This window comes from Cervus canadensis, chromosome 11 (assembly GCF_019320065.1).
Source record: "Cervus canadensis isolate Bull #8, Minnesota chromosome 11, ASM1932006v1, whole genome shotgun sequence".
In the NCBI taxonomy this organism is placed as follows: Eukaryota; Metazoa; Chordata; class Mammalia; order Artiodactyla; family Cervidae; genus Cervus; species Cervus canadensis.
In genome coordinates, this window is record NC_057396.1 from 39,222,406 (window position 1) to 39,237,216 (window position 14,811).

At 36.5% G+C, this 14,811-nt stretch overlaps 1 protein-coding gene across 1 annotated transcript in view; it reads left to right on the plus strand.

Moving 5' to 3' along the window:
• SBF2 (SET binding factor 2) overlaps positions 1-14,811 on the plus strand; it is a 410,909-nt gene that overhangs the window by 272,699 nt on the left and 123,399 nt on the right. Inside the window, exon 18 of the mRNA XM_043481847.1 lies at positions 3,406-3,474. Within this exon, the coding sequence (XP_043337782.1) occupies positions 3,406-3,474 (69 nt within the window). The remainder of the gene's footprint in view (positions 1-3,405; positions 3,475-14,811) is intronic.

A 14,811-nucleotide genomic window follows, 5' to 3' on the forward strand; every position in this document is an offset into this window, starting at 1 on the left:
CTCCAGTTGTTTTCCATAGCGACTGTACTAGTTTACTTTCCTGCCAACAGTGTGCAAGGATTCCCTTTTCTCTACATCCTCCTCAGCAATTTTTTCTTGTCTTTTTGGTAATTCAGCTCAGTCTCTCAGTCGTATCCGACTCTTTGCAACCCCATGAACCGCAGTATGCCAGGCCTCCCTGTCTGTCACCAACTCCCGGAGTCCACCCAAACCCATGTCCATTGAGTCGGTGATGCCATCCAACCATCTCATCCTCTGTCGTCCCCTTCTCCTCCTGCCCTCAATCTTTCCCAGCATCAGGGTCTTTTCAAATGAGTCAGCTCTTCACATCAGGTGGCCAAAGTATTGGAGTCACAGCTGCAACATCAGTCCTACCAATGAACATCCAGGACTGATCTCCTTTAGGATGGACTGGTTGGATCTCCTTGTAGTCCAAGGGAACACAAGAGTCTTCCCCAACACCACAGTTCAAAAGCATCAATTCTTCGGCACTCAGCTTTCTTTATAGCCCAACTCTCACATCCATACATAACCACTGGAAAAACCATAGCCTTGACTAGATGGACCTTTGTTGACAAAGTAATATTTCTGCTTTTTAATATGATGTCTAGGTTGGTCATAACTTTCCTTCCAAGGAGTAAACGTCTTTTAATTTCATGGCTGCAATCACCATCTGCAGTGATTTTGGAGCCCCAAAAAATGAAGTCAGCCACTGTTTCCACTGTTTCCCCATCTGTTTGCCATGAAGTGATGGGACCAGATGCCATGATCTTAATTTTCTGAATGTTGAGCTGTAAGCCAACTTTTTCACTCTCCTCTTTCACTTTCATCAAGAGGCTCTTTAGTTCTTCTTCACTTTATGCCACAAGGGTGATGTCATCTGCACATCTGAGGTTATTGATATTTCTCCCAGCAATCTTGATTCCAGCTTATGCTTCCTCCAGCCCAGAGTTTCTCATGATGTACTCTGCATAATAGCCATTCTAATAATGAGGCTACAACTCACTTTGGTTTTGATTTGCATTTCTCTGATTATTAACAATATGGAGTACCTTTTCATGTACCTGTTGGCCATTTGTATGTCTTTGAAAAAATGTTCAGTTCTTTTGCCCACTTTTTAATTGAGTTATTTGGTCTTTTTTACTCTTGAGTTGTATGAGGTCCTTGAATATTTTGGCTATGAACCCTTTATTGGGTATGTGATTTGCAAATATTTTCTCCTGTTGCATAGATTGTCTTTTCATTTTGTTGATGGTTTTCTCTGATGTGCAGGAACTTTTTAGTTTGATGTAGTCCCATTTGTTTATATTTGCTTTTGTTGCCTTTAAGTGTCAGATCTAAAACATGATTGCCAAGAATAATGTCCAGGAACTTACCACCTGTGTTTTCTCCTAGGAGTTTTATTGCTTCAGGTCTTGTATTCAAGTCTTTAATCCAGTTTGAGTTGATTTTTGTGTATGGTATAAGATAGAAGTCTAGTTTCATTTTTCATGTGAATATCCAGTTTTCCCAGCCTGCCTTTATTTTAAAATAAAAACATAAATGTGGTTTCAAAGTAATGACTGCCTTCCTATTTGCAGGGCAGCAAAGGAGACACAGACATAAAGAATAGACTTTCAGTCACTGTGGGTGAGGGAGATAGTGGGATGACCTGAGAGAGTAGTACTGAAACATATACATTACCATATGTAAAACAGATTGCCAGTGGGAATTTGCTGTATGATGCAGGAAGCCCAAAGCTGTGACAATCTAGAGGGGTGAGATAGGGAGGGAGCTGGGAGGGAGGTTTAAGAGGAAGGGAACATGTGCATGCCTGTGGCTCATGTTGATGCGTGGCAGAAACCATCACCATATTGTAAAGTAATTATCCTCCAGTTTAAAAAAAAACAACTAGGATTTGCGCAACAGTAAGGACACTGCCCACTGCCCTCATAGAAACTTCTTAGATAAGCCTGAGTCTTCCCTGTAAAACCAAGCTTCTCTTTCCTAATATATTTGCTGATGTATTCATGGAACCTGATGGTTAATATAAATTCTGTTAGTTTGCTTTTTATGGAAATGAGATGTTCCCCTCTTAGAAATGGAAACCACATTGATTAGCAGCCATATCTCAGAGACCTTGTTCTACCAGTGACCTTTCTTTTTCAACCCTCTCTCCCTTGGATTTTCCTTCTTGGAGTGCGTGGGTCCCTTCTAATTTTTACAGAATCAAAGGATTACATAGAATGTTAGTATTCATCTGGCTCAGTACTACCAAGATTCATTCAGCCACCCATTTGGATGTCATAACTCTTCCACAGCTTCCTTCCCATTATAGCTATGAGCATTTTCATTCGGGGCCTTTGTTTTACTCTACTCACTTATACCCTCATCATGTCACCAGTAACCTCTTTGATTCACAAGTTTCTTGGCTTTTTTTCAATCTTCATTTTACTGAATTTCATGAAGCTTTCAACACCATTGGTCATTTCTTCTCCTGACATCTATAGTATTGTGCTCAGTCGCGTCTGACCCTTTGTGGCCTCATGGACTGTAGCCTGCCTGACTCCTTTGCCCATGGAATTTTCCAGGCAAGAATACTGGAGTGGGGTGCCATTTCCTACTCCAGGGGATCTTCCTGACCCAGGGATCGAACTAGTGTTTCTTGTGTCTCCTGCATTGGCAGGTAGATTCTTTACCACTAGTACCACCTGGGAAGCCTGACATCTATAGTATTGCTTTCTTCTAATTTCTTTCCCATCTTGATTTTCCTTTATTCCTTCTATATAAGCATATATCTTCCCCAGGTTTCTGTCCTTAGATGCTTTTCCTCATTCCTCTCCATTTTCCTAGCAGCTGCACAATTTTACATTCCCACTGAGATTTCCTGACTTTTTCCCATTCCCCAACATTTCACCCAGAGGGTTTTGGCATCATTGATATTTCTTGCCTGATCCATAACAAAATTTTACATGCAAACTCTTCATAGGTAACACTAAGAAAAAATACACTATCTCAATTATAACATACATCCCAGTCTTAGAGAAGTTAAAATGTGGAGGGAAAAGGTGTATCTTAGGTTCAGTCAAATGCAGTAGTTAAATATATTTAAACCCCCTCCAAAATTTTTTGGACAAATTACACAGCTATGAATATAAATGGAAAAGTAAAAGTAGCTACTCACCAATAGTATATGAAAATATCTTTCTCAAATGTATTTTTACATCAAAAGAATGTGCTTTAGGACAGTATTTTTTTTTTCCAGCTCTTTTTTCACAATTATCTAGGTAAGTCTTAATGACAATTTAGAATAAAAGTAAAAACCCCTTAGTACAGTAAATAATGTATCATAGATTTTTGTTTCCATATATTTGTGATTTCTGATAAATGTCCTAATAATGCTCATTTCTCTTTGTTTTCTTTAAGGATTGTTCCAGTTTAGAAGAATATAACATTGCTGCAGCATTACTCCCTCTGACTAGTGCTTTCTATAGAGTAAGTTTTAGTGGTCTATATGTAAGTCATTTTGATTTATATAAATGTATTCAGCTTGATTTATCGTGAAACTACATCAATCCCATCTCCTGACTATATCTAAGATACATCTGTGGTTATATTTATTATAACATTTGTTGCATACTATGTGTAAAAAATGAAATACATGTTAAATTATCTCCTAAGATATAACCCAACCACTCTATCCCTACTTCATTGTTCTTTAGAGCAACTTAATAACCTGAAATTATGTATTGTTTAGTTTATATTTGACTGCTTTCCACCACCAAAGAAAACAAATTTGGTGGGATATTATCTGTCTTATTCATTGTATCCCAATGTTAATAAGTTTCTACTGAATGAGTGAATGAATGAATGAACACACTAGATAAATAAATGTAAGGCAGAAATTAGAGATTAACTTCATTGGCAACTTCTGTGAACCTTCTTAAAATTTTCTGGAGTGTTCCGTGCTCTTCTTAATTCTATCACATATTGTAGTTCTCCTGTCCATGCCTTTCAAAGAGATTGATTCTTACGGCAAACAAATCCAGCAAATTCTTATTCTCTCTTTTCCTGTGAAGACTTGAAAGGAGTTAAATAGCCACACTCTGAAGAGCACATTGATTACGTCCTTCTGAAATATACAATAGGAAACAATAAACCTGTGGCAGCCAGGCTGCCTCATGGTCCAGCTATGTGCCGTTAGCCTCAGGAAGCCCAGGACTTCAGACAGGTGTTATTTATGGAAGGACTCCTAGCTTAAGCTACTCCCTGTTTCATGGACTCTAAGTCAAGAGAGATTATCAGATATTCCCAGATCTGTTTTAGTGGAGAACTAACTTGGCATCAGATAAAGTGCTTTAGCTAATTCATAAAAATGATCCATGCCCTTAGATGCTGGCAGATTCTCTTGTTCTTTTTGTTCTGCCCATCCTTTTTGTTTCATCCACCATTTCAGACTGATGAGTTCTAGTCCTCTTCCTGCACTTAGTATGTGCTCAATAAATATTTCTTGATAAGACCAATTTTTTAAAACCTTTACTTCAAATGGTTTGTCCACAGTTTCTGAGTTAAAAGTCTTAACCCAAACATTCTCCATAATCAGGAGCCCTTTCTCTGCTGCCAAGTCCCTGCATATTCCTCTTTCTTCCTCCTTACCTTCCCATCCTCTCCAAAAGCAGAAAATGAAATTTATGAGACTCAACACTTCTGAGATCTGGCAGGTCATACTGAGCATCCTCAGGAAACAAGGACAACTCTCAAAATTTTTAATCAAATGAATTTGGCTTTAGAGACTAATGACAACCAGCTGGAGCTTGGGCATTATCTTTTGGTTTTCCCTTCACCGGTCTCCAGGCCCACTCTAGTTTTTCTTAAATGCATATATACCATTCTTCTCTGAAAGCTCCTTAGTGGTTCTTCATCTTATTCCTCTCCTAACATGAAGAACAGTGTTACAAAAATAGGTCAGGCTTTCCTATGTCTTAAACCATCAAGGAGGTTTGTCTCCATATCCCAAAATAACCAGAAAATTTCTAAATTTTCCCACTTTAACATCTAAGATATTTATTTCTATATAATATCTAAGTTTAAAAAATAAGAAATGTAGGGAAAATAAGAACTGACAGTAGAAACTCAATTGCTCAAGAAATCCAAACTACTGAAGACTTTTTTTAAGCTAGATTATTAACCTGTTTTACAGTGTGTATTCGCGAGGGTTTGGTCATCAAGCAAAAGCACCATGAGTGATAGGAAGTAAGGAATCTATTGTAGGGACCAGCTTTTATATTGTTGTAGAAGCTGGAGAAGAAGTTTATGGAAAGCTTCAAATTAGGGTCTACCTGTTGGCCTGATGTCACTGTAGGTCATCAGGGCAGCAGTCAGGAAGAAAAGCTGGGCATGACAGAGGGAAGAACAAGGGCAAAGTAGAATCTGTGTATGTCGCTCATGTCCTCCAACCTCAGGGAATGAGGTGACCTGAAAAAGAAGCCACGTTGTTGGCCATGGAGCTACACATGTGCCTAGCTCTGAGGAGTAGCTAATGGAAGAGATCCAACAGGAACTGGAAGAAATGTGAGCCTAGTTCTTCCCACACTAAGAGGATCCAGCAGATTAGTTATAAAAGTGTATGAGATACAGCAGCACCTGGCTGTACTGACCTTCAGAGTATAGTGGCCACTGCTTCATTTTTCCCTTCCAAATCTTAGACACATTTCTCTGTCGTTAACCCTAACCTGGACTCATGGGGCAAAGAGAGTTTTGGGAAATAAAGTTCTAGCTTAGCTTAGTTTACACAGTGCAAAACCATTACACTGTGGTTTTTATTTGTTTGTTTCATGAATGTTTTTAATGCAGTTAGTTAACAAGCAGGGATGCTTGCCATGCTTTTCTCTGTATACAGACTTACATTTTATGATGAGTTTATAGATTTAATTCTTTATTGTTGGCTTGGCTTGATTTTACTTGGTTTGTTTTGGTTTAATTTGAGCATGAATTACTCAAGGTCCAGTCAGGAGCCAGAAACTATAACAGTAATATGAGCAGGAAAAATTTAATATAAGGAGTTGTTAAGTAGTGATAGGGGATTAACTACTAAGAAGTACAGAGGATTTTAAAGAATACAGAAATAGCAGATAAAGGGAGCAGCTTGTCTAAGGTTCAGGCAGAATACCCACAAAAGGAGCAAATTTGGAGAGGGCCACTCTCCAACAAGATGAGATTCAGACCTTGTTGGAGAGGCATTGCTATGACCGCTGGATTGCTCTGAATTGAAGTTCACTGAGGGGCCACAGGCTTGGACTGGCAAGCAGGAAACTGCCTGCTGGAGTTCTGACAAGACTTGCTAGGAAGCCACCATCTCTGGGGTACCACTGAAAGTTGCAAAGTGGTGAGCGCATCTGGGTGTCCCACACACAACTAGCAGGAACAAGAAGGAAAAAGCACACCAGAACCAGGAAGAGAAACCAATTCATACTGTAGTGTCCCAACTGACAAAGCTTAATATATTGTGCCAGCTGACAAAGAAAAAACGTTGACAGGTCCAGCTGCAGTACCACAAAGCAAGGCAAAGGCAGGTAGGTCCGGAGGGGAGATGCTCTGCATTGATACCCAGCAGACAGGGTTAAGGAGTAGATCATATTGATTCTTAGATACTTTCTGTGTTTCTGTCTTATGGGAAATTCTTGCTGATGCATAGTGGATTTGTTAATTCAGGAAAATTCTGTAGATGTAAATTGCATTATCCTGGCCTCTGATTGCACATGAGCCATCCTCATACTGTTCAAAGGGTGTAAATTCCTGACTCTTGCTCAGCATTGCTTCAGAAAATGGACTCAGCTGCTTGTCTTGCTTAAACTTGCTTTGAAAATATTTTTAATAACATTTATTAGTCTTTTTTTTTTTTTTCCAATGCACCAGGGGTTTATTGAGCATCTCAACAAAAAAATGCTGCTATACCAGACAACATCTTGGGCAGCAAGATGAACAAAACATTGATGGGGCCACTAGGAATTTATATTAGACTTTATAATGTAATAAATAATAAATAAGCTCGCCCACAGTTTCATCAGTCAGGTGGACGTTTTCTTAAAGCAGTATATACGCATGGTTAGAAAATTCAGATGGTACAGAGAGATAGAAAAAAACATGTATATTATCTAGGGTGAAACAGATCACCAGCCCAGGTTGGATGCATGAGACAAGTGCTCGGGCCTGGTGCACTGGGAAGACCCAGAGGGAGCGGGTAGAGAGGGAGGTGGGAGGGGGGATCGGGATGGGGAATACATGTAAATCCATGGCTGATTCATGTCAATGTATGACAAAAACCACTACAATATTGCAAAGTAATTAGCCTCCAACTAATAAAAATAAATGAAAAAAAAATTAAAAAAAAAAAGAAAGTGCAAAATAAACACTCACTTTCCCACCTCTACTCCATTTCTTCTGACGGTTGGTTTCCTCCTGGGGGTGGGGGGAGTGTATTTTTGCTAGAATATACAGATAAGATTATTTTTTAACTAAAGTGACCACACTGTGTTCTCACCTTGCTTTTTTCACTTAGTAGTATATTTTGGAGATCCTTCTATATACCTAATTAGTATATAGCATATATACCTAGTTATTTTTAATGACTGCATATATGTATCCATATATATGTCTTTTTAATAGTGGAACTCAAAGCCTGCTCTGAGTAAGATGGTGGGAGAGATGATGGATCAGGTGCCTATGTTGTTGGTTTTCTTTTAAATATATCAGCTATTTTTTTTAAATTAAAGTATAGTTGATTCACAATATTAGTGAATTAGTGTTAGTTTCAGATGTACAGCAGAGTGATTTTTTTTTCAGATTATACCCATTGAGTTATTGTTGTTTTTGTTTAGTCACTAAGTTGTATCCGACTCTTTTGCAATCCCAGGGACTGCAGCCCCCAAGCTCCTCTGTCCATGGGATTACAAGATATTTAATATAATCCCCTGTGCTATACAGTAAATGCTTGTTGCTTATCTACTTTATATGTAGTAGTTTGTATCCTTCCTTCCTCCCCTTTGGTATCTATAAGTTTGTTTTCTGTGTCTGTGGTTCTGTTTCTGTTTTATATATAGATTCATTTGTATTAGTATTAGATTCCATATATGTGATACCATATAGTATTTGTCTTTCTCCATATATATGTGATACCATATAGTGATACATATATGTGATACATATATGTGATACCATATAGTATTTGTCTTTCTCCATCTGACTTATTTCATGAAGTATAATATTCACTACATCCATCTGTTTTACTACAAATGGTAGTATTTCTTTCTTTTATGGCTGCATACTATTCCACTGTGTGTATATATACACACCATTTCTTCTTAAGCCAGTAGTCTGTTGATGGGCATATGAGTTGTTTCCATGTCTTGGCTTTTGTAAATAGTACTGCTGTGAACATTGGGGTGCATGCATCTTTTTGAATTATAGTTTTCATTTTTTTCAGATATATACCCAGGAGTGGGATTACAGGATCATATGGTAGCTCTAATTTTAGTTTTTTAAGAAACTTCCTTACTGTCTTCCATAGTGGCTGCACAAATTTACATTCCCACCAATAGAGCACAAGGATTTCTTCCCTTTTCTCCACACCCTCTCCAGCATTTGTTATTCATAGACTTCGGTGATAGTTATTCTACCCAATGTAAGATGATACTTCACTGTGGCTTCTGCCCATTTTTTTTATTGAATTGTTTGTTTTTTCAATAATGAGTAATATAAGCTGTTTATATATTTTGGATATTAATCCCTTGTCAGTCACATCATTTGTAAATATTTTCTCCCATTTCATAGGTTGTCTTTTCATTTTGATGGTTTCCTTTGCTGTGCAAAAGCTTTCAAGTTTGACTAGGTTCCATTTGTTTGTTTTTGCTTTTATTTCTTTTGCATTGTGAGGCTGGTATAAGAAAATATTGCTACAATTTATGTCAGATAATATTTTGCCTATATTCTCTTCTAGGAATTTTAGGGTGTCATGTCTTATATTTAGGTCTTTAACCCATTCTGAGTTTATTTATTTGTCTGTATTGTGTAAAGGAGTGTTCTAATTTCATTGATTTACACATAGCTGTCCCAAATTTCCCAGCACCTTTTATTGAAGAAATTGTCTTTTATCCATTGTATATTCTTGCCTCTTTTATCATAGATTAATTGACTACAGATATACAGGCTTATTTCTGGGCTCTCTGTTCTGTTGCATTGATCTATATGTCTGTTTTTGTGCCAGTATCAGACTGTTTTGATTATTATAGCTTTGTACTATGGTCTGAAGTGTAGATGGGTTATTCCTCCAGCTTTGTTGTTCTTCCTCAGGATTGCTTGGTAATTCTGGGCCTTTTATGATTCCGTATAAATTTTAGAAATCTTTGTTCTAGTTCTGTGAAAAATGTCATAGGTATTTTGATAGAGGTTCATTAAATCTGTGGATTGCTTTAGGTATTATGGCCATTTTAACAATATTAATTCTTTCAATCTAAGAGCATGGAATATCTTCCCATTTCTTTGAATCATTTTCAGTTTCCTTTATCAGTGGTTTCTAGTTTTCAGAATGTATAGTTTCTTTTTAATTTAAAAGATAATTATGTATATACCTACCCTTCTCATAAAAGTAGAGTGTTTTATTGGCCCAGATTAAACACATGTCTCTCTTTTAGAGCTTTGCTTAGGCTAAAAGATGTACCACTTTTGACATTATCTATGTGAGATCTTTGGGAATTTGTTACATCACGGCCACCATAAATTTAGGGGGTTTTTTTCCTCTACAGTTCTTTCACACCTTTTTCTACTTCAAGAAACTTGTATTTAATGTGTCTAATTTATGAAGCCTTTCTTGAAGGTAGTACCTTAACAGCTAGGTTTAAATTATTAGGGTTACTATGGTGAAAAATAATAATTTTTACATTTTATTACATTTATTGTTTATATGGTACTTTCATTCTCAGCTCAGAAGATGTTTTTGAGGTATGCCAAACGCTGTGCTTATGTTTGTTGCTGAGTTACAGGTGAATAGCATGGTCCTTGCCCTCAAGAAACATACTGTCTAATGTTACATCTTTTAATTCACTACTGACAGAGGAACTCTTTCACAGTTACTGAATAACATTGGGCTGCTCTTTGTTTACTTAGGTGCTTTTTATTCAAAGATCATGTTAAATGAAGACCCATTTAACATGGTAGCAGTGAGCAACAGTAAAGGCTATGAACCACCATCTAATACCTTCTCCTCAGTGACCTATGTACCTTAGAGTTGAAAGTGAAAGTGTTAGTCACTCTCTTTGAGACCCCCTGGACTGTAGCCTGCTGGGCTTCTCTGTCCATGGAATTCTCTAGGCAAGAATACTGGAGTGGGTTGCCATTCCCTTCTCCAGAGGCTCTTCCTGACTCAAGGATGGAACCTGGGTCTCCTGCATTGCAGGTGGATTCTTTACTGTCTGAGTGACCAAGGAAGCCCTACCTTAGAGTTATGCTGTTGCAATTCTTAATAACCCAGGTAATCTGGAGAAAGTCCTATCAAAGTATGACAAATCCCTCATTACTTCTGTGAGGCACATCTGTTCATTACTGATACTCAAGATGACTCACAGGAGAGATGAGGCTTTCTCCTTTGGCACCAGTTGTGGTTTATGTTTACCCAAGGAGAAAAAGCAGCACCCTATTTACGTTAAAGTCAAGCACCAACAAGTGTTGCCTTCCCAAATTCCAAAGATTTCCCACTGGGGATGGCACTTTGAGAATGTTTTATTGATTAATCTAGGTCTCATTCAGCATAAAAGCATTACTCAGGCTCTCATTCTCAGTAGAAGTAGATTTCTTCTTCAAAATTCTCGTTTCATTTAGTACATAAAAATGTCTTTTCTAAAATCTAGTCACATGGAAGATTTATTTTTATTACTAGATTTATTGAGGTATAATTTAAATACCGTGAATATCCACTCCTTTTAAGTTTCATTTCAGTGACTTTTAGTATACTTCCAACATTGTGTAAATATCACCACCATCTTATTTTAGGACAATTCTATCACTCCCAAAAGAAATCTCATGCCCATTTAGCCACTCTCCATTCTCTGGCAACCACCAGTATACTTCTGTCTCTATAAATTTGCCTTTTCTTCATATTTTATATAAATGGAATCATATATATCTTCTTTTATGTCTGACTTCTTTCACTAAGCATAATGTATTTGAAGTTCACCTATGGTTTTTTGAAGATTTCTTTAGGGCTGTTAATTATTAATGAAAAAATTTTCGCACTCTGAGTGCTTATGTCACCTTCCGTAATTTTCACCTTATTTCAAATTATACCTAATACAAATGTAATATATAATTATCTTTCAGTAAATACATTAGGAAAACATATGAGATGTAAAGCATGATTTCTCAATTTAAAGGAATGTATTTCACATTTCTGTCTACATGATTTTATGGGTTTTTTTTAATATTTCCATTGCTAAATTTTAACTTTTTCTGATACATTCTAAATGAACATCTACTAGCTTATCTCACTAAAAAAATTTGAGACCTAGATATCATTTCTATTTCAAAATATAAAAGCCCAAAGTAAGTATATTCAGCATGATGTGATAGGAAAATCTGAAACATGTTATTTGTATAAACCTAGGTTACCTAGTCAGTCAGAGAAGCAGAAAGTTAACATTAAAGCATGAAAAATCTCAGAATTTGCTGTCTCATCTCCTGAACAATGATCTTCCTGCCACCAGACTTTAGTAGTAATTCTGCCCCCCAACACCTATCCCCAAAATAAATGAACTAAAACCTGTAATCAGTATGTTTCATATCAAAGCTTGATATCTCTTATGTAAGCCTGTGCACCTAACAGAGAATAGTGAAGAACAGAAGTCCAAAGGAAGGTGATAGGAATAATAACATTTATTGAATTTTTACTATGTACAAGATGGTACATTTGGTTTACTATACCTAATCCAAGTCAGTGAGTATTATTATTTCCATTTTAAGACAAAAGAAGCTATGCCTTAGAATCTGTACCACTGAACCAGTATGTGGCAGAGCTGGAACTCAAACACAGTTCTCCTTGACTGCAAAGCCTCGTACTGTTTAACTGTGATAGGACCCCCATGGGAGCCCCAGTACGCAGCATATACTCTCGGAGCTTTTTGTCTCTCTGCTTAGAGGTGTTGAACTGGCGTCACTCCCACCTCCTCATTCCTTCAGCCATTTTCATCCCTATATCCAGCAAGGATATTTCATTAAGCTTTGGCTCGGAGGAGGCAAAATTTAGGAAATGCTGATTGTTTGTTTGTTATGATTAATTTAAGAAATAACTATCCCATGACATTATTTATAAATCTCTAACTTCCACATATTTCTAATATAAAGCGTACTAAGTACACAGGATCACACCAGATGCACTTTTGTATTTCTTTTACTTTAGAATTTACTTGAATAACTAACTGACTTTGTCTCTTAGTAATTAATATGGACTCTACTTTTCCCACAATAGATACAGCAGCTTCTAACGGATGGAAGATTGCTGCTAGAAGAAAAATCTTTTTGTCATAAAAAATAGATATTTCATCAGTCTTCATTTTTCTGCCTTTGGTACATGACAAGAGAGTTTCTTAAAAATCTACAAAATACGAAAAGAATTTTGTTTTCTTAGACTTCAAGATCTGGATACATTGCATTTCCTATAACAGATCTCAAAGGATTACATTTTTGGCCCAGAAAAGGAGAGAGATGATAAAGTGTCTTTTTTCACCTTTTTTTTTCCTGCTTTAAGATCACATACTAATCTTTTTTTTTTTTTTTTCACATACTAATCTTAAAAATAAGTCAGCAGAAAAACAATTTAGAGTGAAGACAGGCATCAACACTGGGCTGAATCCAAATTTGGCCTAGAAAAGATATGAATATGTTTACTATAGCAGATGCTTCCAGTACAGCAGAGTTTTAGAATGGCCAGAAAAATAGTATCTTGCTTTTACTTCCTCTACCTTCTTCTTTTCTTTAGGACAGTATAGCATTCCTTCCTTCTGTCTCTCCAACACAATCTTTTCTTGCTTCTCTTACTCTTTCTTTCCAGTTTTACACAGCTGCTCCTTTCTCCTGGTCTTCCTGGAAAGCCTCTATAATTATATAACTAGTTTGGAATTACTGTTTTTTATTGTTGTTATTGCTTAGTCACTTAAGTTGTGTCCTACTCTTTTTCGACCCCATGGACTGTAGCCTGCCAAGCTCCTCTGTCTGTGGTATTTTCCAGGCAAGAATACTAGTGTGGATTGCAAATTTCCTTCTCCAGAGGATCTTCCTGACCCAGGGATCAAACCTTGGTCTCCTGCATTGGCAGGCAGATTCTTTACCTCTGAGCCACCAGGGTAGCCCCATTTTTTATTAATACTAGTTTAATATTCACAGTTTAATGATAGAATTATTATAGAATAATTACTCAAAAGCTTGAGAGTGGATATTTATTATTATTGTGTTTTCCAGTGAAAAATTAATAAATATTTATGGAGCATTTTTCTTGACTATTCAACTGTTTCATATTATGTTCAGAGGTTGGAGGCCCTTTTGTTCATTCTTCAGGAAATAAGACAGCCTACTAGTACAATTGAGTTTAATAAACATTGAATACTTACTACCGTGTCCCAAATGTTAGTAATACATGGTGAATTAGTTAGTAATGGTTAGTAATGAATGGTTAGTAATACATGGTGCTCCCTTAAGGAGCACACACTTACAGAAAAGACAGATTAGTAAAATAAATTACAGTAACTGTTCTAAAACAGGTATAAGTACTATACATTAATTTCTGGTGCAGCAAGGAACACTACAAATGAATTATTGACATTTGTGCCTTGAAAGACAAATAGGCATTTGTCTCACAGGTGGTGATGATGTGAGAAATGGGTGGGCTGGGAAGACATAAATATTATAGGCAGAGAAGATATCATGAGTCGCTTATTGGGAATTATGACTATAAAGGTGGAGGCCCAGAGACAAGGTAGTTGGTGGCTTTTCTGTGAAGGGCTTTGTGTGCCATGTTAAGTAATTTGAATAATCTTGTATAAATAACAGATTTTTTTTTACTTCTATGCTCATAATTTTTTTAAAGGTTTAAACAAACTAATAGCAAAATTAAGATTTGAAGGAACATAGTTACTTGTAAATATAAAGTTACTTTAACCACTTTGGTAGAAAATTTTATTTCAACAAAATCTCTTGAGTGTCTGCTTTGTGTAAAACTCTGTCCTACAAATTGTGTGAGTTGCAAAGATTCATAAGACTTGCTTTCTGCTATCCATTGATTATCTAATAGGATAGATAGGCATGAAAATGACTAGTACGAAATAGACTAGAAAAAAACAAAGTGAATTGTTAAACTGAGTAGGAGTGTGTCAAGGATTAAGGAGACTAACCTATTATTTATTTTTTAAAATCCTCTATGATCTCCCTTACTTAATGACACCATGATTTGTGGGAATTCTGTTTTCTCTTCCTCCCTTTCCCTCTGGGTTCAGGTTTTGATATGTGAGTTTTGTCCCCTCCCTCACATGGGGGCCTTCTCCCTTAGGCTTTCTAATCAGTTTTTCATGCTTTCCAGGGTGTAATTGTCCTTTTCTCCTGATTTCCTTCTTTTCAGAACCTCTGTTATTTCTTCTGCTTCATCCAGCCTTAGAGCATCCTTTTTTTTTTTTTTTTTTTTTTTTTTTTTTTTTTTTTTTTTTTTTTTTTTTTTTTTTTTTTTTTTTAGAGCATCCTTTGATATTAATATATGTGAAAGCTACACAAATGAAGACACTTTCACTAATGTTGTAG